This window comes from Lepisma saccharinum, chromosome 29, assembly GCF_977018435.1.
Source record: "Lepisma saccharinum chromosome 29, izLepSacc3.1, whole genome shotgun sequence".
Taxonomy (NCBI): domain Eukaryota; kingdom Metazoa; phylum Arthropoda; class Insecta; order Zygentoma; family Lepismatidae; genus Lepisma; species Lepisma saccharinum.
This window is the reverse complement of record NC_139257.1, coordinates 41590016-41613327: the sequence shown is the minus strand read 5'-3', so window position 1 is coordinate 41613327 and position 23312 is coordinate 41590016. Positions and strand designations below refer to the sequence as shown.

The 23312-nt window shown below is 38.7% G+C and overlaps 1 protein-coding gene across 2 annotated transcripts in view; it reads right to left on the bottom strand.

The window, feature by feature from the left end:
- LOC145981609 (nose resistant to fluoxetine protein 6) overlaps window positions 1-22738 on the bottom strand; it is a 177780-nt gene extending 155042 nt beyond the window's left edge. For both annotated transcript variants that reach the window (XM_083114977.1, XM_083114978.1), the window contains exon 1: window positions 22507-22738. In XM_083114977.1, coding sequence (XP_082971103.1) covers window positions 22507-22717 — 211 coding nt within the window. In that variant the 5' untranslated portion in view covers window positions 22718-22738. The remainder of the gene's footprint in view (window positions 1-22506) is intronic.
- Window positions 22739-23312: the final 574 nt, after the last annotated feature.

Below are 23312 nucleotides of genomic sequence, written 5' to 3'. Positions count from 1 at the left end.
TATCTTCATGTGTCGATGCGGAAAACAGTGAGAAATAGTGTTGGGGGCAGTTGATTTCGGCCAATTTCTAACATGCCTTTAAAAGGGACTCTATAGATACAGGCGGGGCCGCGGTAGCGGTAGGGGGCGGTAAGTCAAATACCCCAGGGGCGGAGCCAGGAACCGGTGGGAAATTTTGACTCAACAATTGCAAACGACGAAATCGCCACTTTAAACGGCTGTACAGTCGTAAATACTTCTTTCCGCGCTCCAATGTTTTTTTTATTCACAAATAGGATCACATAACCTTCACAATGAAAGAAAAAAAATCAAAATTCGAGGGTGTAGAATAGGGTACCCGACCCCATAAAACAATAAATCAATTCATATACCTTTGAAATGGCAATCCTCAGAGTTTCTTCGTCTCCCGCAGTATAGCATATTCACATGCAACGTGCGATAAATTGGAAACCATATTTGTGCATGTCCGTCTGGCTGTACCTATCGCAGAGTCTCCTATAGCCTTCATCATAGTAGTAATCCAGGTTTTCTGGTTTCAAATTGATACGTTCTTTAGTCAAAAGAACATGATTTAACTAAAAGAGCAAATAACAAGTTCACATGAAAGACTCGAAAGCATTCGCGTGATGCCTCTCAGGGTATGGGGTAATATCTCTCTGTTAGTTCGTCAATTAAAAATCAAAGTTTGCACTAAGAAAAAGAAAGTCGATTTACTCTTTGCAAACTAAATCCTTATATGCCTAACATATAATCCATGTCACTCAAAGAAATTAAACTTCTTATAATTCAACTTGATCACTCTATTCAAAAATGATAATGCCCGAACTTCCAAGTCAAGACAAAAGACACTCGTAATTGCCATGGTAACAGCCCTTACAAGATAAGTATATACAGGTTAGTCACTATTCTCACATTATCAGTGATAGGTAAATTACAGAAATTAAGATTAAAGAACAATAAACATTTGTACAAGAGAAAATATAATTGATAATAATAAATATTAGTGCAATGGAAAAGGACGTGTCAAAATCTCTGAAGCGATTTCTTTCGATTAGACTCTTTGAAGCATTGCCAAGATATAAAACTGCATAATATACACTTTCTAGATCCGAAATTATTTGCGAACCAGAAGAAATATCCTTTGTAAACACCATTGGATTTATTTCAGTCTAATCATCCCTGGAAAAATGTTCCTGGACCGAATTTAAATTCATTCCGGAAAAAATGTTCCAGGACCGAATTTAAATTCATCCGTAAAAAAGGTTCCTGGACCGAATTCAAATTCATCCGGGAAAAATGTTCCTGGACCGAATTTAAATTCATTCCGGAAAAATGTTCCTGGACCGAATTTAAATTCATTTCGGAAAAAATTTTCCTGGACTGAATTTAATTTCATTCCGGAAAAATGTTCCTGGACCGAATTTAAATTCATCCAGAAAAAATGTTCCTGGACCGAATTTAAATTCTTCCGGAAAAAATGTTCCTGGACCGAATTTAAATTCATCCAGAAAAAATGTTCCTGGACCGAATTTAAATTCTTCCGGAAAAAATGTTCCTGGATCGAATTTAAATTCTTCCGGAAAAAATGTTCCTGGACCGAATTTAAATTCTTCCGGAAAAAATGTTCCTGGACCGAATTGAAATTCTTCCGTAAAAAAGGTTCCTGGACCGAATTCAAATTCATCCGGGAAAAATGTTCCTGGACCGAATTTAAATCGATCGGGAAAAAGGTTCCTGGACCGAATTGAAATACTTTACAGATAAAAAGGTTCTTTACGGTCCAGAACCCATTTACGCTTGCTGATATTCTCTCCTGGACCGGAATTGAATTTATTAAGATTCCTAAACCTTTAACAACCCTGCATGGATGTCATCATATCATTCCTCCATTCCTCTGCCAAAAGTGGCAGAAAATCGACGCTAAGGAACAAAAAAAAGAAACAATCAAATTTTATTGTTATTGTTTAAATCCCTGCTCTTTCATTGCAATCATCGGTGGACGTTCCTGACCTCTCGCAAATGCAACAGGCCTCGCAGCTACAGCTCAACTCGGAGGAGAAAGTGGATGGCGTGGGTCCCCTGAACAGCCCTAAACGAGAGCATGTTATTAACGGTTAGATCTCGAAGCGAAAGTACCACACAGTTGGCGTTTGTGATAATTAAATGCCCATTTTTTGTTTGAAATATTTTTACGGGTGTTGAAATTAGCTCCGTGAATTACCCGAACTCCATAACAGAATTCTTGGTGTGGTCTCGGTCGGAAGTTTTGCCTGCAGTGTGATTTCATCTCTGATGACGTAACGCTCGGTTATCTCCGATCCGTAGAATTGAGAACACGGTTTGCGAGTGCGACAGGACTGTGCGATATTGTTGTTTCATCCGCCGGTCTCCGCTGAGTAGTGGTTAGCGCGCTGTGCTATGACGCCAGGGCTCCCTTCTGAGAAATCATCAATTGCATCCCTCATCCTCATCTTCACGATTAGTCAAAAGTGGCTGAAATGCGAAGTAAAGTAAACCGAATTGGTCAAATCAATCAATCTATTGTTTCATCCACCTCATGAGTTTGTAAATATAGCGTTGAGCTAGTGAGAATTCTACTGTCACTCAACGTCATCGTTGTGATTAATCTAGGCATGAACTTAGTTTAAAAATTATAATGGAAAAAAAATTCCTGGATTCCTGTATGAAGCTAGACTGCGCGTCAAATCTCCTGCGTATGTCGATAGCCAATAGCAGCGCACTGCAGCGGTGCCATGTCGAAATCTCACACGGAAAAGAGACAGCGTGGTTGAGCGAAACGCCTTGTCACGGAACTAGGCAACGCCGCACGTCTGTGATTCGCTGGTGTTGTTCAGCCGTTCAAGGCCATATGCAGGAGATTTGACGCGCACTCTAGTCTCAGTATTCTGTTATAAAGACTGGGTCTAAATAATCTTATGAAGCGCAAGTTCAAAATTGAGGCTCAAAATCTTATGAGTACCTTATGAAGCGCTAGGAAGATTTGTGAATCTATGATCATTCGCAACAACAATAGGACTAAAATTTTGAATATGTCCCTCGAATTGCCATCGGTAGCACTGGCAGCGATGACATTGGACTGCGGTGAAATTAAACTATCAATGTTCATACCACATACCCCCCATTACCCATAGCAACCATCATATAACAGAATATGTCTTAACCTCTTGTTCTAACAGTTACAACCCACCAAACCAAATATACTACTTCACATAAAAGCTGCCTATGACAGTTATCGTCATACCTGATTGCTTCTCCCTTCCTCTCTCTCTCTCTCTCTAAGCCGAGGGCGGAGGTAGCACAACTCGATACAACTCCAGGGATACTGTGTTCGAATCCCGGTCTGGCCATGCGTGTTCTTTGTGAGTGTTCCTTCATCAATTCCAACATGTCCTCACTCATCTCTGCAATTAGCCTCCACCGGCTTATGAAATGCTTTGGAAATTTTATATTTATTTATAACTATCTGAATACCCGGCGTTGCCCGGGTATTTATTTATCTCAATCTTCTATTAGACAGGAAAATTCTAACTATAGTGTAAAATGTAAGCAATTTTATTTACAGGTATTTAAAAGTATAAATACAGTATACAAATTATAAAGTAAAATCTTTTACAAATTCGCTATAATATTAATTTAACTCAAAACTTGATTATAAACAACATTTTTAGTTTCACCTCCAGTAGCAAGCATAAATAAATTGAACGTCATTGGGAGTGTCACTATTCATCTTAGCGACCCTGAAGGCTATGGATTCCACACTAATATCGATCTTTTATTACTTTCCCATCCCAACCCCTAGGGGTGCCAGGGGTGTCTTACCCCACAGTATTTCTTTCCAGATTGTAAGTCATATGTGTACCAAGTTTGGTTGAAATTGCTCCAGGCGTTCGAGAGTTGTGCCGGAACAAACGTACATACATATCCATTTTTATATATATAGATTATGAAAAAAGTGCGGGGACAGTTTAGACTAGCGCTGTAAATGCTTTTTCAAGAGTTATGAAACTAACGGTTATGTATCAACATTTATTAAAGAGAGATAAATTCAGATACAGAGATAAGAGACGAAATGAAATCTTTTGCGATTACGGTTGCTTATTTTCATAAACAATGCAAACGAGAGAATGTCTTGACTGTAAGTTGGGTGCATGGAGAATTGACAATGATAATTTTGTTTCTGTGCATAGATGCATATCTGCAAACGTTCCTTTGTCTACCTATGCCCTGTACACTATAATGAAAAAACGGAGACAATCTGCTCCACCCGAAATAACAAACAATAAAAATCAGAACACAGTGGCGTAGGAGTTATTTATATTTATATAATATTTCTATCTGTTTCGCTTTCTTCATGTTTCTTGGAATTACTGTCTCATCATCAGACACATCTTCATTTTCTATAGGCAGGTATAGTGTTTATACAGGGTAATTTGAAAGTCCCTTAACCCCCCCCCTGAGTTAGACTGGGTACAAATGGTCCAAGTAATGGGTACAGGGTAGAAGTGTACCCTGAAGATGAGAGTGGCGTTGGCTCTTGAGAGCTTGAAATCTTTTCCACAACTCACCTGGTCAGCCCGAGAGACTCTTTTCAACATTCAGTAGTTTGAGATTACCAATATTTCTGCTTTGGCGAATGCAGATTTGTAGGACTCAGGGTGCGAAATCCTGGGGTGGGGGATGGGAGAAATTTACCTCCACCAACAATCTTGGCCTCAAAAATCCCCCCCACCAAAAATTTCCGGGGGAGAGTTTTTGTTACAACAAACAAAAGATAAGCAATTATTTTTAATTTCAAATATACTGTACTAAGAATAATAGTGCAGTTGTGAATATTCAGTGTTTCTCCTCAAGAGATCATTAACCAATACGCACAATAGAAGTAAAACAAGAATGCGAGACAATAATAACTATGAAATCTAATTGATTTATATTAACATAAAGCAAAAATTAAATCAAAACACATAACAAAACCACTTCAACTAATTCATAAGTTATTAGCCTCTTTAACCAGTTACTAAAGGAAGTAGTTTGCTATATTATAATTAGTGAACGGAACTTTAGGTAAATAAATGTTTTTTCTGCGATAAGACAGAGACCCTTGTTTTTGCCAAAATTCTGATCATAGCCTTATATGTCAACGCAGCAAATTTTATTTTACATAAAAACACATATTTCCCAGTTTTCCATATGTAAATACATATTTTGCGAATTTTAATTTTACATATATAAAATCGCTCATTGACTTCAGCTACCTCGAAATCCTCGAAGGAAAAATGTTTATTCTCCGCACCTTTTTCATATCGAGAGTGCTAGGTTTGTTTTGTCTTTGAACAAGCTCGCTGGCAGACTTCTGGCGCCTCGTCTACGATCCTATTGGGGGAAAATATTACCCCCACTGGATCTAACCCTCAAGTGCTAATGTCTAAATGTACAGACATTTTGGGGGAAAAAACAATGTTTTCAAACTTTGTGCCAAGTTGCACGTGTTCTGGAAGGTGAAGTAGAGGAAGAGGAAGCTTCGGAAAACTTCAGCGTTTGTGGCATTTCGTGCTTCAAATATGCAAGAATTGTTTCTTGTGACGCGGAGCGATCTTTTTCACAATATAAGATGCTTTTTAGAGATAATCGTCACAGATTTACAATGGAGAATTTGGAAACACTATGGTGATCCACTGCAACTCTTCCAAGAAATAGCTCACTAAGAGGTAAGCATCTAGAAACTCATTTCAGGTGTTTAAAATGCATGTAATATTTTGTTTTTGTTACCAAATGTTTTTTTTATTTTTGTCACATATTTTCCTGTTTTTATCACATATTTTCAACATTTATGACACATAAAAAAAAATATTTCTAGGTGTTTTAGCACATAATTATAATATCTGATATACATAAAAGTAACTAATATTTTTGTGTAATTAATAATAATAATATATATTTTAATTTAGTAATTTGTTTACTTTTAATAATAGCATTTTAAATATGTATATCGTATAATTTATATGTATGCTTGTGGGGGGTTTGTAGATTAAGATCCTTCTCCCCCACCAGTCTTAAATGATTTCGCACCCTGAGGGTATTGAACCGCGGTGCATAAGGTAAACGATGCAGTGAACGCGTTTGCTGGCAAGTAAGAAGAAGGGTCTCAGAAGTAGATCAAGGGTTCTATGTCGGTCGCTCCTTGAAGTGAAACGCTGTAGACAAAAGACGCTTGAAACAGCCAGATAAGCATTGCAAGGCACTGCAGTTTCACTTTCTTCTTGTGCAAGCAAATTAGAGCTCAGAGAAATTGCTGATGTTTTTTTTTTTTTTCAACAACTGCACTTACAAGCTCAGTCACACTGTGCATGAGATTCTGTTGTGCAAAAAAGTTAACGTTACATTATAGTTAACTTCTCTTTATTAAAACACTAACTGATTGCTCGGCGTTGCCCGGGTATTTACGTATTTATCCCAATCTTCTATTAAAGTTGTTGTGGGAGAAACATGGCGATTTTAAATCCACTCCGCAGTACTTAATAGACTACCCCTGTGACCTCTTGATCATGATCGAGAAAGCAAGTCTCTCTCTCTCTGTCTCTCTCAAATGTTACCGTGAAAGTCACCAATTAGCTTAGCGACTCCGAAAACTATGGATTCGACACTAATGTAGGTCATTTTTGACATTTTATTTTCACCCCCTCTCACCCCCCATGTCGATAGGTGATGAATAGGGAGCGGAAGTTGATGACCTAAAAAATACAGGTATATGACCTATAGAATGTCCTAAAAAATGGGAAATAATGACGTAAAAAAATACAAAAAATGACCATTACATTTGTTAGTTTCAGGTTAAAAATTGAAATGAAAAGGAAATTAAACAATCCAGCCTCTCCTTATCTGGTCTTAAATCTGAGTTTGCCCCAGACGGACACCTGGTGGTTTCACTCGACACAACAAAGACTGTCACCAGTTCAGCATTGCAATCCTGCGAGATAAATATAGGCCTATGTTCACCTTGGTGAAAAGACTCAAGAATATTACCAAAATGAAAGAAGTGACAAAATATGACAAAACAATACACCGAATATTGCGAAAAATGACGGGAAAATGCCGAAAATCGGGGAAAACTACCTAAAACCTGAAAATTGGCAAAAAAAATGAAATTTAAAATTACATTTTTTGGGTTCTAGACAAAGTGTAATATTGTGTATATTTAATGGGCATCGTGTACGAGATGTCAGTAAAAAGATGACATTTCATCAATTTCCGCTCCCTAGTAATGAACTTGGAGTTGAACGGCATTCGGAGTGTCACTATTCATCTTAGCGACCCCGAAAACTATGGATTCCACACTAATATCGGTCGTTTTCGATTATTTTAAAATGTCACCCCCTTCTCACACCCATCCCTAGGGGTGCCAGGGGTGTCTTACCCCCACAGTATTTCTTTCCAGATTGTAAACCATATGTGCACCAAGTTTGGTTGAAATTGCTCCAGGCGTTCGAGAGTTATGCGGGAACAAACAACAGGGTCTTCTTCAGACGAAGATTCACAATAAATGGTTTGTTAGAAGGTGGAAACGTTAGGTTTTAGTGTATATTTTTTATACAATAAATTTTGCCTTGGTCAGAATTTTAATGTTTTATTAACATGGAAACAAGGCTCAACAGCGTTACTTATTTTTATACTTCTTAACGTGATCGAAAGTTCCACATATTATTAGTTGTGTAGAGTTGGTATGGTACTTTAGTATTATACGAACTATCTCCAATTAGTAAGCTATAGGTACCTAACCTAAACTTCATATGTAATTAGTACGCCATAGAAACCTAACGTAACTAATTAGATATGAAGGTTAGGTTAGGTACGTATGAAAAACTAAATATGCTGACCAAGGTAGTAATTTATTTTATTAAAAACATAAACTAACGTAACGTTTCAACCTTCTAGCAAGGTCTTCTTCAGACTCTGTATCCTTCAACCTTGCTAGAAGGTTGAAACGTTACGTTAGTTTATGTTTTTAATAAAATAAATTACTGCCTTGGTCAGCATATTTAGTTTTTCATAATCATGGAAACAAGGCTTAATGGTGTTATAATAGGTACGTATAGCGTACTAGCTAATTGATGGTAGTCCGTATAATACTGAATTACCGTTGGTATTTAGTTTTGCTTTCTGCTGCAATAAAATTTGAACAATTTATGAAACGAATCCCTATTGCTCGTTTTTTTTTTGTTTTGTTTTATAAATTAAGATGAGTAAAAAGCACAAAATGATGGTTGCAAGGCAGGTCTTGGTTGTAGATTCTGTCTTACGGATTCACTGTTGGCCCCCACCTTGTACTTGGATCCAACATGGCGGCCAAGACATTTTTCTATTTGCCAACTAGGTGTTGGCAACACTTGTCTTCGAGTGCGCAGCAATCATGGTTGCATGACGTCGTTTTGTGTATGCAGAATTATCCTTTGTCATCTGTTGGACAGGGAATCTGTTGTGTATCTAGACATGTGTGTGTGTGTGTTATTAAATATGTATTTTACATAAGGTGAGTGTCCTTTTCAAACTCACACCTACCCAACCATCGAAAGTATTTGGATACAAATCGGAACGGAACTCGGTCCCCGACAGTCATCTATCTATATATATATTTTTTTTCAAATAAAGAACTGTAAAGTCACAGAATAATATTTACAGTTTCTAACGTAGAGGTTGCTGGGCACAATTTTTGATTGTAAGTTCTGTCCTATTGATACACCGAATATAGAGTGAACATAAAAATCCAGTGTGTGCAAAATGTTCGATTTATTTACATGATTAGTGATAAAGCAGCGAGAAAAAACGCGGAGTATGCTTACATACAATCCCATAAATAAATACTAGTAAGTGGTTTCCAACATTTATGGTAATAAACACAGAAAACCAAAAGCAGGTGTACACATACTTTAGCTAATGTAATGTTAACTATTTTCTCAATAATCGTAGTGTAGCAAATATCGTCAATTTCGATCCCCTATCAATTCACTTTAATTTTTAAATCTTGGAGCGATGTTTTTAGAAACTGCTTTATAACTATACTCAATCCCCGGCCGGTTCAAATCCGGGAACTTTTCTAACGGTGGAAGCGGCCCCGGCGCCTACCCAGCGTCGAATAACATGGGTACCTGGGGGAAACCCTGGGGGGTAAAGGCGGTCAGGGGCGTGATGCTGATCACATCACCCCCACTCACGACCGGATCAAGAAAGTGTGGGGCGTTACTCCCACACCCCCTATACGCCTTCATGGCGTGGTGCTATGCACAGGGGAACACTTTACCTTTACCTTTTTAACTATACTCAAAGCAAAATTCAAGTCATGTAGTGCATAATTTCTATTCATATTAGATTGAAAGATGATAAGGGATTGGCAATTGACAGATAACTGAAATGGTTCCATAATAGATGGAAATTTATCTTGGTCACGTTTACTTGGTCTATACTTCCAGGACAAACTTTTTAAGTAACGAATTGTTTTCGTTTTAACGATAACACCGAAAAGTTGAAGAAAGCAAAATAGAATCTTTAAAATGTATTTTGTTAGGTTAAGGTCAAGGAGGCAAGTTTTTGGTGATTTGGAATCGCGAATTATGCCTTTTTTTTTTCTTTCTTCAGAATGACACCGAATATTCCACTTTAACGCGAAAATCGCCGCGAAATATACAATATAAACTGGTAATAACATTTCCTCTGGTCAAAAATAACTACCTAAAACACTATTACATCTGTCGTTTCTCGTCAACCTGGTGATAGTTCGATTCAAAAGAGATCGTCACGCTTCATTTATTGCAGTTTGGCGCAGACATGATTGACAATATATATCCTCGTCCTGAAAAGGAATCTGCTGGGTGATCTTCCCAGAAGTTTCGTAGGAACGAGAAAATTTTCAGGGAGAAGCATCTGTCGTGTTGCAGGGGAGAGGTTAGCCTATGTATGTGTGCACACAAAACGGTATTTTGAGGCCGCTGACGGATTTTTTGGCATTGTAATGGAAATGTGATGTGTATGACTGTGTTCAAAGATTTTGGTTTTATAATTCAATAAACATTTCATATTTAGTGGCTGATGAGTTGAAATGGTTTTCCAAATGGAACAAATTTGGCCATTTCCCTCAAAGGTATGTCATAAAGTTTTTAATTTTGTCATTAGAACTAAAATTTGTCTAAATTTTCCAGAACTAAAACAATGTGAAAATTTTAAGCATGGAAGGAACAGTAAAAATGCATGTAAAAATAATAACACCGAATATTGCCTTAAACCGCGAAAAATAACATCGAAATTCAGGGGGAAATAAAGCAAAAACTTCACGTCCCTACCAATTGTTATAGCTAAATATACCACCTATATATATATATATATACCACAATCTTTGAGGCTCTACATCCAGTAAGATGTACGAGTAGCACGCATTACACTATGCAGGGAAGCCATCATTTCAGGATCATTTTAACATTTAAGTGTAACAACTTATTTCGACTTCAGAAGTGAGTCAGCCAACCATCTACAAAGTGTTCAAAATGGCTGTCGCTTTGTAATCAAATGGTTCCGGTTCAATACCCGGTGGAGTCGTATAGTGGTTCGGATCACACTAGAACTTTAGGTCCAGTCGCGATAAGCCTATCCGTGCGTTAAGTGGACTTAAAAAAACAAACTTAGACCAAAAAAAAGTGTCGTTCTTCCACCTACGAAGCCACAATTTCTTCTCTTTGACCGGGAGTTTTGGGTTTTCATGATTGTTGACTCTCCATGATTCTGAGTTTGAGTTCCGACGAAAACATGACTGAGCCATTATGGAGGGATGAGGCGAAAGAAAGAGACGTAAGTTTTTTTTTAAAAAATGCAAAAATATTGAACGAATTTGCAATACGCACGGCTATATCGAAATCATCATATGTTAATATCACAGTACAGGAGATGTAGGTAGCAGATACGTCAGATTTTAAATCAAAGTTACCATCATACTTACTAGGGAATTATGTAAATACAATTAAGAATAATGCTAAGGTATTTTTCAAAGCAGCTAAAGAGATAGGTTTGGAAGTTAGCAAAGATGAAACTAAATATATGCTTACAGACCGAAACCAAGTGTTAGTTAATAATCAAAATCTAATTATTGATAACAACTCGTTTGAAACAGTTTCCAAACTCAAGTACTTAGGAGTAATACTAACAAATGAAAATGATATTATAGAGGAAATAAAAAGTAGGCTTAATTCAGGAAATGCATGTTACTTTTCTCTTCATAAACTTTTATCCTCGCGTATAATATCTAAGAAACTAAAAGTTAAAATATACAAAACAGTAATTTTGCTTGTAGTATTATATGGATGCGAAACTTGGTCCCTTACATTGAAAGAGGAACATAAATTGAGAGTATTTGAAAATAAGATCCTTAGGAAAATATTTGGACCTAAAAGGGATGAGGAAAAAAGTGGGTGGAGAAGGTTACATAACTTAGAACTACATAATTTGTATTCATGTCCAGATATTATTAGAATGATTAAATTAAGAAGACGTAGGTAGACAGGCCATGTGGCACAAATGGGAGAGGAAAGAAGAGTTTACAGGATTCTTGTTGGGAAACCTGATGGTAAGAGACCTTTAGAAGGCCAAGACGAATATGGAGGATAACGTTGAGATGGACCTAAAGGAAATCGGTAGAGATGGAAAAGAGTATATAGGTCTTGCTTGCTCAGGATAGGGACAGATGGAAGGCCTGTGTTGTGCAGCCATAAACCATTGGGTTTAAGAAGGCTAGAGAGTTAGTCATCATTTTATATCATTTAAATAGAAAATTATCGTTCCGTTGCGAGATAAAAAGATTTCTCCCATTGTGTTTACTTTACATTTCCAGTTTGACCATGAGAGTGGAAAGAAAGGGTTAGTTACTGTCTGCAAGCATCCCTATCATCAACATGTTTAACCTTTCTATATCCTTCAATCTCAGCATTGTTCTTCGTTTTCAATCTTGCATAGCCAAACAATGTGTTTCCTTTAATGATAATGACACTTAGAAATCAGCTGCCTATATGTTGGAAGCTACTGACAATAAAGATTTCTAGAATGATATTGTGATAACAAACAGTGGAGTGACGTTGATGTATTGGAGGGGAGTAGACTTTTCTCAACAGGATTTTTACATTTACATGCAACGTGAAAAATATGGACAGCGACTTGCAACAAAAATGAAAGCACTTTCACCTTGTTAAATACAGGTATCAGTGTAAACTTCATGTATTTTTCTTACACTGTAATATTCATTTGTAGATTACTTAACTGCATATGCATTTTAAAGTTAATTATTATTTTATTTTCATCTGATAATTGTGTTGACTGTCGAAAGGAACTGACTGACTTGTCACTTGATTAAAATCATTGGCAATGGAACGTGAACGTCTCTCCCAACACAACAGTATGATCTCGATACATTCCTCACACGTTAGGGACATTCTGGCACCGTTTTCTCGCGTCTGGGAAATGAAACATTTGTTACAATCATGTTGTCATAACTTTTTTCCTCATCAAAGGTAGGTTGAAAAACCCTTCACTACTGCATTTCTCGTGAAATTCTAGCCTGATTTGATATATCACATCACCCTCTTTCCATTTTTTTTTTTAAAAAATGCGTTGAATTCAATATGGCGGACGTCCGCTTCGAACACACCAATGTTGTTCTCGCTAGGCTTGACCCGTTTATAACATGACCATTTGTACCCAGCTTAACTCCTTTACAGGGACGTCGGAACTTATTTTGGAAGGGGGGCAGGTTTTCAAATCTATCAACCAGTTTTTACAATCTCATTCTCTCCCCCCCCCACACATATAAATATAAATATATACACATTACATTACATCTTCCCATGCAGTGCAGTGACTTGTCAAAATTATTGAGGGCTCTGATCACTGAAATGAAATTAATGAATGACTCACTCCCTCCCTTTTTAAGTTTTGGCCTCAGTGTTCGGAATCTCGTAAAAGCATACAAATTCCTTAGAAATATTAAAATTTTCATTTACGGTTCGAATGCAAAATGTCAATTGTTCACAATGGATATGTCACAAGTTTTGTCAACCATAATAGCAAAATATTCCCGACTTTGAATATCTGCTACCACGGAGCGCAAAACAGATCTCCCTAATATATCAATGATCTCGTTCTGAATGTCATGTGAGAGCCATTTGTAGCCCATCCACTCTCCTAGTTCATGTAACAGTTGGGCTGAAAAGTTCGTAGGCTAACATAGTAAAAAATATTTTTTTGACAAAATTCGATTTTATTATTCAACATAGTTTCCTTTGAGGGCGATACAACGATTATAGCGGTCATACAATTTTTCGATGCCATTTTTATAGTACGATTTCTCTCTAGCCTCAAAATAGGCCTCAGTTTCGGCGATTACCTCTTCATCAGTGCTAAATTTCTTTCCAGCGAGCATTCTTTTAAGGTCTGCAAACAGGAAAAAGTCACTGGGGGCCAGATCTGGAGAATATGGTGGATGGGGAAGCAACTCGTAGTCTAATTCATATAATTTTGCCATCGTTTTCATTGATTTGTGACACGGTGCATTGTCTTGATGAAACAGCACTTTTTTCTTCTTCAAATGGGGCCGTTTTTTCGTGATTTCATCCTTTAAACGCTCCAACAACGCTATGTAATAATCTCAGCTATCTCGATCAACTTCACTTTACGATCATTTAAAATTATTTTGTGGACTTTTTTGATGTTTTCGTCGGTAACAGCCTCTTTGGGGCGTCCACTGCGTGCATCGTCTTCGATGCTCATTTCGCCTCGTTTAAATTTAGCAAACCACTTCTCAACGGTTGATTTTCCTGGTGCAGAGTCCGAATAATGTTTATCAAGCCAAGCCTTGGCTTCAACAGTATTTTTTTTCGCCAAAAAGCAATGCTTTATTAACACACGAAATTATTTTTTATCCATTTTTTCACAATAACAAAAGCTGCTTCACTCACAATGCTATATCTCACGAACTAATTATCCGGCAGCTGTGAAATTTATACACGTATCTTTTGAAGGTTAGTACTAAGTAAAAATCACATGGATTTAATTCTAGTAACGCCATCTATGAGTCAGCCTACGAACTTTTCAGCCCAACTGTTACATCGTCTTTTGAAACTCTTTTTAGTAAAAATGTTAACAATATTCATAATTATATACTTGGTATATAATAATAAGTCATATTTTTTGCTGTCTTTGGTCATAGCCCCCCCAGTTGATGGTTTAGCGGTCTCAGTCCCCCAAATTTGATGGTCTAGAACATTTTAAATGTGTATTTAAAGTTAAGTTCATGTGGTACAATTCAGAGTAAACTTTACAAGAGAAGCAAAATAATACATTAGATCCTCTTAAGCAAAATTATTTTGGGGGCTCTGCCCCCACATCGTAAACATTGGGGGGGGGGGGGCTCGAGCCCCCCAAGCCCCATGGAGTCGGCGCCTATGAGTGAAGCATGATGGCATTGAGACATTCCTTTAATGATTAGTAGCATAACAGGAAACTCACTACTTTTAAAAGGGTGCGAAGTACACGTGCAAACGTATTGAGAAAATCCATGTTTCTGAAACTTTCCGATCGATGTGTTAAAGAGAAAGTTGCCCATGGCCGTGTTCTCATTTATCATTTCATCATTTTATAAATCTTAATATAATTTTAACAAAAACGTCGCATACTAAAGAAGAATTACATGAATGAAAGAGTTAAAAGGAAATAATTTAATGATAGATTTAGTTTATTTTACTTTACTTTTCTACCATTTTTGGCTGATCGCGAAGGCAGTCGATGAGATTGGGGCAATATGGTATATTTTATTTCGTAAGCTCTATATTTTTCATATTTCAACATACAAAAATCCAAACTCGTCACTGCAATTTGCAGAGTATATGCCGAAACACGCCGTGTGCAGTTATTCTACTCTGAACAATGACCGGGTCGTCTGACCAAGTCTAAATTTGGAAAGGGAAGGGGGGAGGGGATTAGCCTGGACTTGAATTTCCAAGAACTTACAAGGTGCACCTTTCCTCATGGCCGATGACCTTTTTGACATCAAGGAGTCTCTAAAGAAAGCTCGTGTTCGGAAAGTGCACCGGAAGATTTAAAGTTAAGCTGTCCTCTGTGGCAGTGTTGCCAGATGAAGGGAAATTTCCCTTTTACAGGGAAATTCGGACCGAAATTTTAGCCAAAAGGGAAAAAGGGAATTTCGATGAAAAATACCACAATTTCAGGGACATTTTAATGTAATCTGACCACATTATTACGTTTATGCTAATTTTATATCCACATTTTTATGTTATTTTATTTATTTATTTTGCTCTTCCTATTTGTTTCTGCTCCTTTAAGTTTGTTGTACGTTGCTTTTATGCATCTTTGGATAAATAGTAACGATGAGAATTAACGATTTTTAAATGGATTCCTGACCAGGATTCAAACCTGCGACCTGGCCAGGAAGTGAAACTGAAATGTGATTTTTTTAAAAATATTTTTTATTCAAACGAATAACGAATTCAACGGAATCATTAACTACGTACTACTACTGCTTCCACCACAACCACTAATAATGCTGCTAATACTACTACTAATTATTATTATTATTATTATTGGAACTTTTCTAACGTTGGAAGCGGCCCCGGCGCCCACCCAGCGTCGAATAACATGAGTACCTGTGGGGTAAAGGCAGTCAGGGGCGTGATGCTGATCACATCACTCCCACTCACGACCGGATCAAGAAAGTGTGGGGTGTTACCCAAACACCCCATATACGCCTTGATGGCGTGGTGCTATGCTATGCACAGATGAAGGGAAATATTGGTCCAAAAAGGGAAGTTTTGCCACTTGGAAAGGGAAATTGTGCCCTTATATTGTGGCAACACTGCTCTGTGTTTTTCTCTGGTGTAGTGTTATACCTACAGTCCGGCCAAGGAGGACGAAACTACCTGGAAAGGATGATTCCAAACGCGAGAGGGGAAGCAGGGAGAAGCACTCGCCAAACTACCCTGTGGTGTTTGCTTGTTGTGTTTGTGATTTGTGATGCCTCTTACAATTGGCAACAAACCGTTTCGAAGTGGAATGAGGAAAATTGGGACGTTTTGGCCCCTGTTGCACATTCTACAAAACACCCTCGTTTTGCTAGAAAATGTCACAAGCCATTCAGTTACTACATTTATACTTATAATACTATATACAACAATATTATTATTATTAAATACTATCCTGATCAATGTTGTGTACATTTGTGCTAATTATAATATTTATTAAGAAGATCAATTTAATGAAATGATCTAAAATAAAACTACTGGTTTACAAACAAGTTTATCTACTAATGTGACGATATGAATACTTTCCTGATATGTTCTGTTTGCTGATATAGTATATGACTGGCTTACCTAAGCCTTACATAATTCGTAAACATCTCTGTATGTATTTCGGCGGCGATGTTACTACGTTGAAACTTCATTGCTCTTTCTACAGCAGACGATTTTCAAGGAACCCGCTTCCTGTCCAAAGCTCCGTCACACCTATTTAGCCACTGAACGCGTCCGGTTGGCGCATGCGCACTTCCGTCCATGGTCTCGGCTAAGGCAGCCAGACAGTATGCGAGGAGCGCACTTGTAGGTACAAAACCTGGTAGGCTTCAAAGCAAAACAGGAATCAGAAGCATGGGATTCCTACGTGGATACTTTGATTTGCAGAGACCTGACTGCGATGTCACGTGCTTCTTGCTGTTAACAGAAACTTGAGTGCACGTTCACAGATCTAGTGCAAAAATATTTTTCCAAATATTCTTCACAACCAAGATAAGTTGAAATCAGTAGCGTATACTGAGTCCAATATCTGGGCTATTTCACTATGCCACTGGTCCTATGAAGAGAAATAAATTTACCAACTCCTAAGAAATCAGGTTGCCAACTCATAGGAAATCAGGTTGCAAACTCATAGGAAATCAGGTTGCCAACTCATAAGAAATCAGGTTGCCAACTCATAGGAAATCAGGTTGCCAACTCATAGGAAATCAGGTTGCAAACTCATAGGAAATCAGGTTGCCAACTCATAAGAAATCAGCTTGCCAACTCATAGGAAATCAGGTTGCCAACTCATAAGAAATCAGGTTGCCAACTCATAAGAAATCAGGTTGCCAACTCGTAGGAAATCAGGTTGCCAACTCATAGGAAATCATGTTGCCAACTCATAGGAAATCAGGTTGCCAACTCATAGGAAATCATGTTGCCAACTCATAGGAAATCAGGTTGCCAACTCAAGAAATCAGATTGCCAACTCATAAGAAATCAGGTTGCCAACTCATAAGAAATCAAGTTGCCAACTCGTAGGAAATCAGGTTGCCAACTCATAGGAAATCATGTTGCCAACTCATAGGAAATCAGGTTGCCAACTCACAGGAAATCATGTTGCCAACTCATAGGAAATCAGGTTGCCAACTCATAAGAAATCAGGTTGCCAACTCATAGGAAATCAGGTTGCCAACTCATAAGAAGTCAGGTTGCCAACTCATAGGAAATCATGTTGCCAACTCATAGGAAATCATGTTGCCAACTCATAGGAAATCAGGTTGCCAACTCATAAGAAATCAGGTTGCCAACTCATAAGAAATCAGGTTGCCAACTCATAGGAAATCAGGTTGCCAACTCATAAGAAATCAGGTTGCCAACTCATAGGAAATCAGGTTGCCAACTCCAGAAACAGCATCATCATCTCACTGATATGAATAATATTATTTACAATTTCTGCTCAATTTTTCTCCTGTATTTTATTCTCTAGACTTCAGGCTTCGCAGATAGCCTAGCAAACCTAGAATTTAGATTTAGTAAAAGTTTACTGTTGTTTTAAACTTCATGTTCAGGGCTGATGGCTTAGTTTTAGACCTCAGAGAGAGGTAACACCGTTCATTCTTATGTTCACGGGTGATTTAGTTTTTTAACCCGTGCTAATAGCACATTTTCGATCTCTGACATTTTGGAGGTGATGTGATCAGCACCATGCTCCGGTCGTATTTACCCCCCCATGGTTGCCCCCAGGTACCCATTCAATGAGGCTGGGTGAGTCCCGGAGCCGCTTTTTGCGGGGTTAAGGTCGGAAAAATTCCTACCTTAGATCACTCACCACGTAAATCGAACCTGAGTCTCCGCGTGGCAGCCAGACGCCTTACCCACTAGACCATTCGTCCCGAATTTTTCCCCACCTTCATCTTTTTACCTAGAAAGCTCAAGATGGAAAAGAAGAGATTCAAAATTAGGCTGCTCTCTGCCCCCTTCCCATCGGGGTACGCGGGGTTTATTGTTTCACACCGACCGCATCTGTCCGTAAAATCGAAGCGGCGAATTTCTAAGGGGATAATTCCACCTTACACTTGATTTGCGGAGAGGTGGATGCGATTCTTATCTGCACATGGATCTTTCTGTCACATACTTCTTGCTGGTATCGAAACGAGTCCACATTCATTTAACTAGTGCAAGAACCCTTTTTTTCGGAACGTAACACAAGCTGGAAAAAATATAGTCTCATTTTTAGCAAGCAATCGAGGGGGGGGGGGCAAAAATACTATTTTGCCCCGTCGATGATGAGTGGGGGCTGCAAATCGCCCCCCATGCTCCCCCGGTTCCGACGTTCCTGTTCCTTTACATTTTATAAGGGGTGTTAATGGACTTTCGAATCACCTTACACAGTATTACTTACAGAAGGGCATGTCTTCACTTCCTACAATTACTGATAGATCTAAATACAATTTATACGTATCAAAAATGTTTGCTCCCCTTCTTGAATTGCCGTAGCCTATTTTTCCCAATTTTTAGGGTTATTATATGTATACTGGTTTTCGCTCAATGGCAACCAGTAACCACTCAAGGATTGTACACATTGCAGATCAAAACATTTACTCGAAACTATAAAGATTTCCCTACCTCTTGCCTGTTCCGAACTTTGTTGACACCTTGAACTCATTTGAATGGTCATGAAAACACCAACGCCTTATTTTCTGTTGATAAGAAACTAAAACATTTTCCTACTTTGGTCGAAAATATATTTTGGTATTTCATTGTCGTAGAAATATCTAACACTTGGTAAATTTCTCATAGTAGTAACATAACAGGATAGGACTAAGTGGTAAATCTTACATAGCCTATATACAGTATGTGTGTGTGTGTGTGTGTGTGTGTATACACATGTATGTAGCCTATATGTATGTGTGTGACTACCACAGGGTGGATCAAAAGTCGCAATACATAGGAAAATAAAATTTTGTTTTTAGGTTTCCATATTTATTGATTTTTTAACGTGTTATTTTCTAATGCGTGTTCATCAAGAGTGGGAGAAACGTATTGCAAACCAATGGTAACCAGGTAAAGCATATTATATGAATACATTGTTTCTTATCACAACATATTTATGTTTCCTATGTATTGCGACTTTTGGTCTACCCTGTATATATATACATATATATGTGTGTGTGTGTGTGTATTTCGAGGCTTGAGAAGGGACCGAGAGCTGAGACATGACTTCTCATACACATCTCGTCTCGTATTTTAAACCTTAAAGGTTCCTCAATGTATCGTCTCGTATTTTAAACCTTAAAGGTTCCTCAATGTATAACATGCATTTAAACGCTCTGGGATTAAATCAAACGTAATTCTCGCGATAGGGCTTGTGCCTTTTCCAGCAGTCTATCTGCTATCTTTCATTATTTGGACAAAACTGGTCAATGCACAGGACTCCTTCTAGATCTAACAAAAGCCTTCGACCCTGTACTACATGGAAAAGAGAGTCCTTGGCGTGAGAGATGTGAAATGTTATTATTTAATCCTTCTTCAAGAAATCATCTCCGGTTGGCAAGACATACGGTAGTGGAAATTATGTAAGTGGTGTTCGGAGACGGAAGTTCCCCGAAGGTATTCATGGATTGCAGAAGTTGCTGATACAAAAGTTAAAACTGAGGAGCTGGAATCTACAGTTAATGACGTATTTGTCACGAGGAAAGACGCGTTTTGAAAAGGAAAGTACCAACGCTTCGTAAATTTCAACACCACCCTTTCAGAGTCCCGTGGTTAGAAGTTTGGAATATCTTCAGCAAGAATTCATGACTGTCAACTGTCATCGGTTTCTCTGTGTTGATTTTATCGTCTTTCTCTTCCGTTTTCCCTCTTGTGCTTCACTCAAGGGTCAATAAACGTTCTAAAAATACCGAAATTGGTTGATCAGTAAGCTTGATTAGTGTTAAAGTTACGCAACTCAGAGTCCTCTGTAGCCTGTTTCAGGCATCGTAGAACTCTGAAATTTGGCGAATCCACTCTGCAGACCATGGGGAAGAGGATGGCGATAAAAAAAGAAAAATAGTTCAATTTTCCGCCACCAGGTTGAAATGTGGCGCTGTACTTCCATGATTGGTTGTAATCATGACGTAAACTGCTCCAATTGGTTATGGATTTGCCTTTACCTTGCAATCTTGCAATAAACGAGAGATTATTTTCTCGCAACTTCCAGCCACTAACAAATGTCTTTCTACTTAATAACTCAGCTAAATCACTTAACGTGATTATTTGTACAGTGGGATCCATGATTATTACCGTGCAAATTGTCCACGACTATTTTCATTAATTTTTCTCTTACATCCTGTGTGTTTTTAAGAGATGGATTTTTATGTATGATGGTGCAGAAGTTGTCAACAGCTTGTTTTGAGTTTTCTTTTAATTCTTGAAGCTCTTATTGGGTCAAATGAAGTGCACGAACATGACGATGGACAATTTGCACGGTAATACTCATGGATCCCACTGTACAACCCATTCACCAAATTTCAGGGTTCTAAGATGCCTCAAACAGGCTACAGAGGGTTCTGAGTTGGGTAACTTTAATTCTGGCCACCCGGTAAATTATAAGTTGTTATTGATTTAAACATTAAACATAGCTACACTTTGTGCCTTACATTAAGAAAATAATAATTTATTCGTGGGAGGATTTGATTTGATTCATTTTACTTCGCTTTTCTGCAACTTTTGGCTAATCGCTAAAATGAGTGTGAGTGATGATATGACGAAGGCACAAAGAACTATGCCCAGGCCGGGATTCGAACCCTGGCGTCCTAGCACCCTCTGCTGCCATGGGGGTCGGTTATTCGTGAAAGAAACCATAATATTACATTAACATTCCCTTGTCGGGTTATTTCTGTCACTTGTGGCTAATTGCGACGAATAGTATGACTAGTAATTGGTTGATATTGACGAAGGGACTTTCACATACACCTCCAACGGCAAACTTCGTCAAACCCATGGGCGTAACTTGGGACCTAACTTTGAGGGGGCAGAATCAAACTTGGCCTAATTTTCAGGTGGCAGAATTAAACTGGGCCTAATTTTCAGGGGGCAGAATTAAACTGGGCCAAATTTTCAGGGGTCAGAATTAAACTGGGCCAAATTTTCAGGGGGCAGAATTAAATGGGGCCTAATTTTCAGGGGGCAGAATTAAACTGGGCCTAATTTTCAGGGGGCAGAATCAAACCGAGCCTAATTTTCAGGGGGCAGAATTAAATGGGGCCTAATTTTCAGGGGGCAGAATTAAACTGGGCCTAATTTTCAGGGGGCAGAATTAAACTGGACCTAATTTTCAGGTGGCAGAATCAAACCGAGCCTAATTTTCAGGGGGCAGAATTAAATGGGGCCTAATTTTCAGGGGGCAGAATTAAACTGGGCCTAATTTTCAGGGGGCAGAATTAAATGGGGCCTAATTTTCAGGGGGCAGAATTAAACTGGGCCTAATTTTCAGGGGGCAGAATCAAACGGAGCCTAATTTTCAGGGTACAGAATTAAATGGGGCCTAATTTTCAGGGAGCAGATATTACTCTTTATTACTTTGCTCCTCAGGCCCTCCAACTTGTAAATTTTAATAAACCCGAAAGTTTGGAGGGGCAAATGCCCCCTCTTGCCCCTGCCAAGTTACGCCTATGGTCAAACCCCTTATAAAGCATCACAAAAGTCCAACTAATGTCATTTTGGCTCTAACCTTTAATCCTCCTAAATACGGACTTACACAGCCCCAATTTCTGAATGAACTCCTGCTCACACTGAGAGATGAACCGTTTGTAACACTCAGGACGACAAACAAGCATAGGCAGTCTCCTTGTCCTTATCCAACAAAGCTACAATAATGTCTAGTGTTTGGACGATATATCCCAATGTTGAAAATATATCAAAACGATATCAAGAAGACGATATTTCGTCACGATATATATGGTTTCGACGATATACGTGTCACGATATTTTCGCGATATATCGTCACGATATTTGGCAATATATATCGTGTTCGCGATATATCGTCACGATATTTTGGCGATATCGTGTCGTGTCACGATATTTGAGACGTGGAGACGATATATCGCCGATATTTTCTTGACGATATCAAATTTCCGATATCTATATATAACTAATATCTTCCTGAGATTATGAATGAAATTTCACTTACTTTTCATGGCCCAAGCGTTACCTTCCCGCACGCCGTCGAAAAAGGCGTTCATTGCGTCATGGCAGGGGCTAGAGACCTGGGGGCGGCCTCCCCAGGCCCCCATCAGGCGGAAGGGGTTGTAGATGTCCAAGACGTCTTCAGGGGCCGGCCCCCCGCGGACGCTCGCCTGCGCCGCCGCCAGCAGCAAGAGCACACACGCAGGTGGTTTCATTTCGACACACGCACGCACAACACTGGCCGTACGCGCGCCCGGCGGACTGGAAACCCTCATTTTTCCTTTCGATGGATCACGTGGCGCTGACGTCACTGCTTGCAAACCACCATTCGTCAGGAGGAATGCCATACCTTTCAAAATTGGAATACTTGTTTTCCAGAAATAGTTCACTGCTTTGCAACAGATTGGCATTTGGCGTGAATAGAAAGCACAACACGGCGCTGTGCGACAAAGGTTAAACCCTCCGTTTACAAGCCAGCAAGCATCACTTCGTATGGAATTCTTCTCTCGTGTGTATGTTTTCGAACGGTAAATTCTTAAAGTATGTATTTTAACCCGCAATTACCGTTTCAAATATAATTCTCCTTTACGTTAACATTTCATTTCATAAAGTGATTCATTGATTTGGTGTTTTAAGTCCACTTTATGCACAGTAAGGCTAATCGGGACTGGACCTACAGTTTAAAGTGGGATCCGAACCACTATGTGCCTCCACCGGTTATCGAACCCGGGACCCCTTGATTACAAGGCGGCGACGCTACCACTGTGCCATCGTGGAGGCCCCTCATTTCATAACACGAAGAGAAATTAT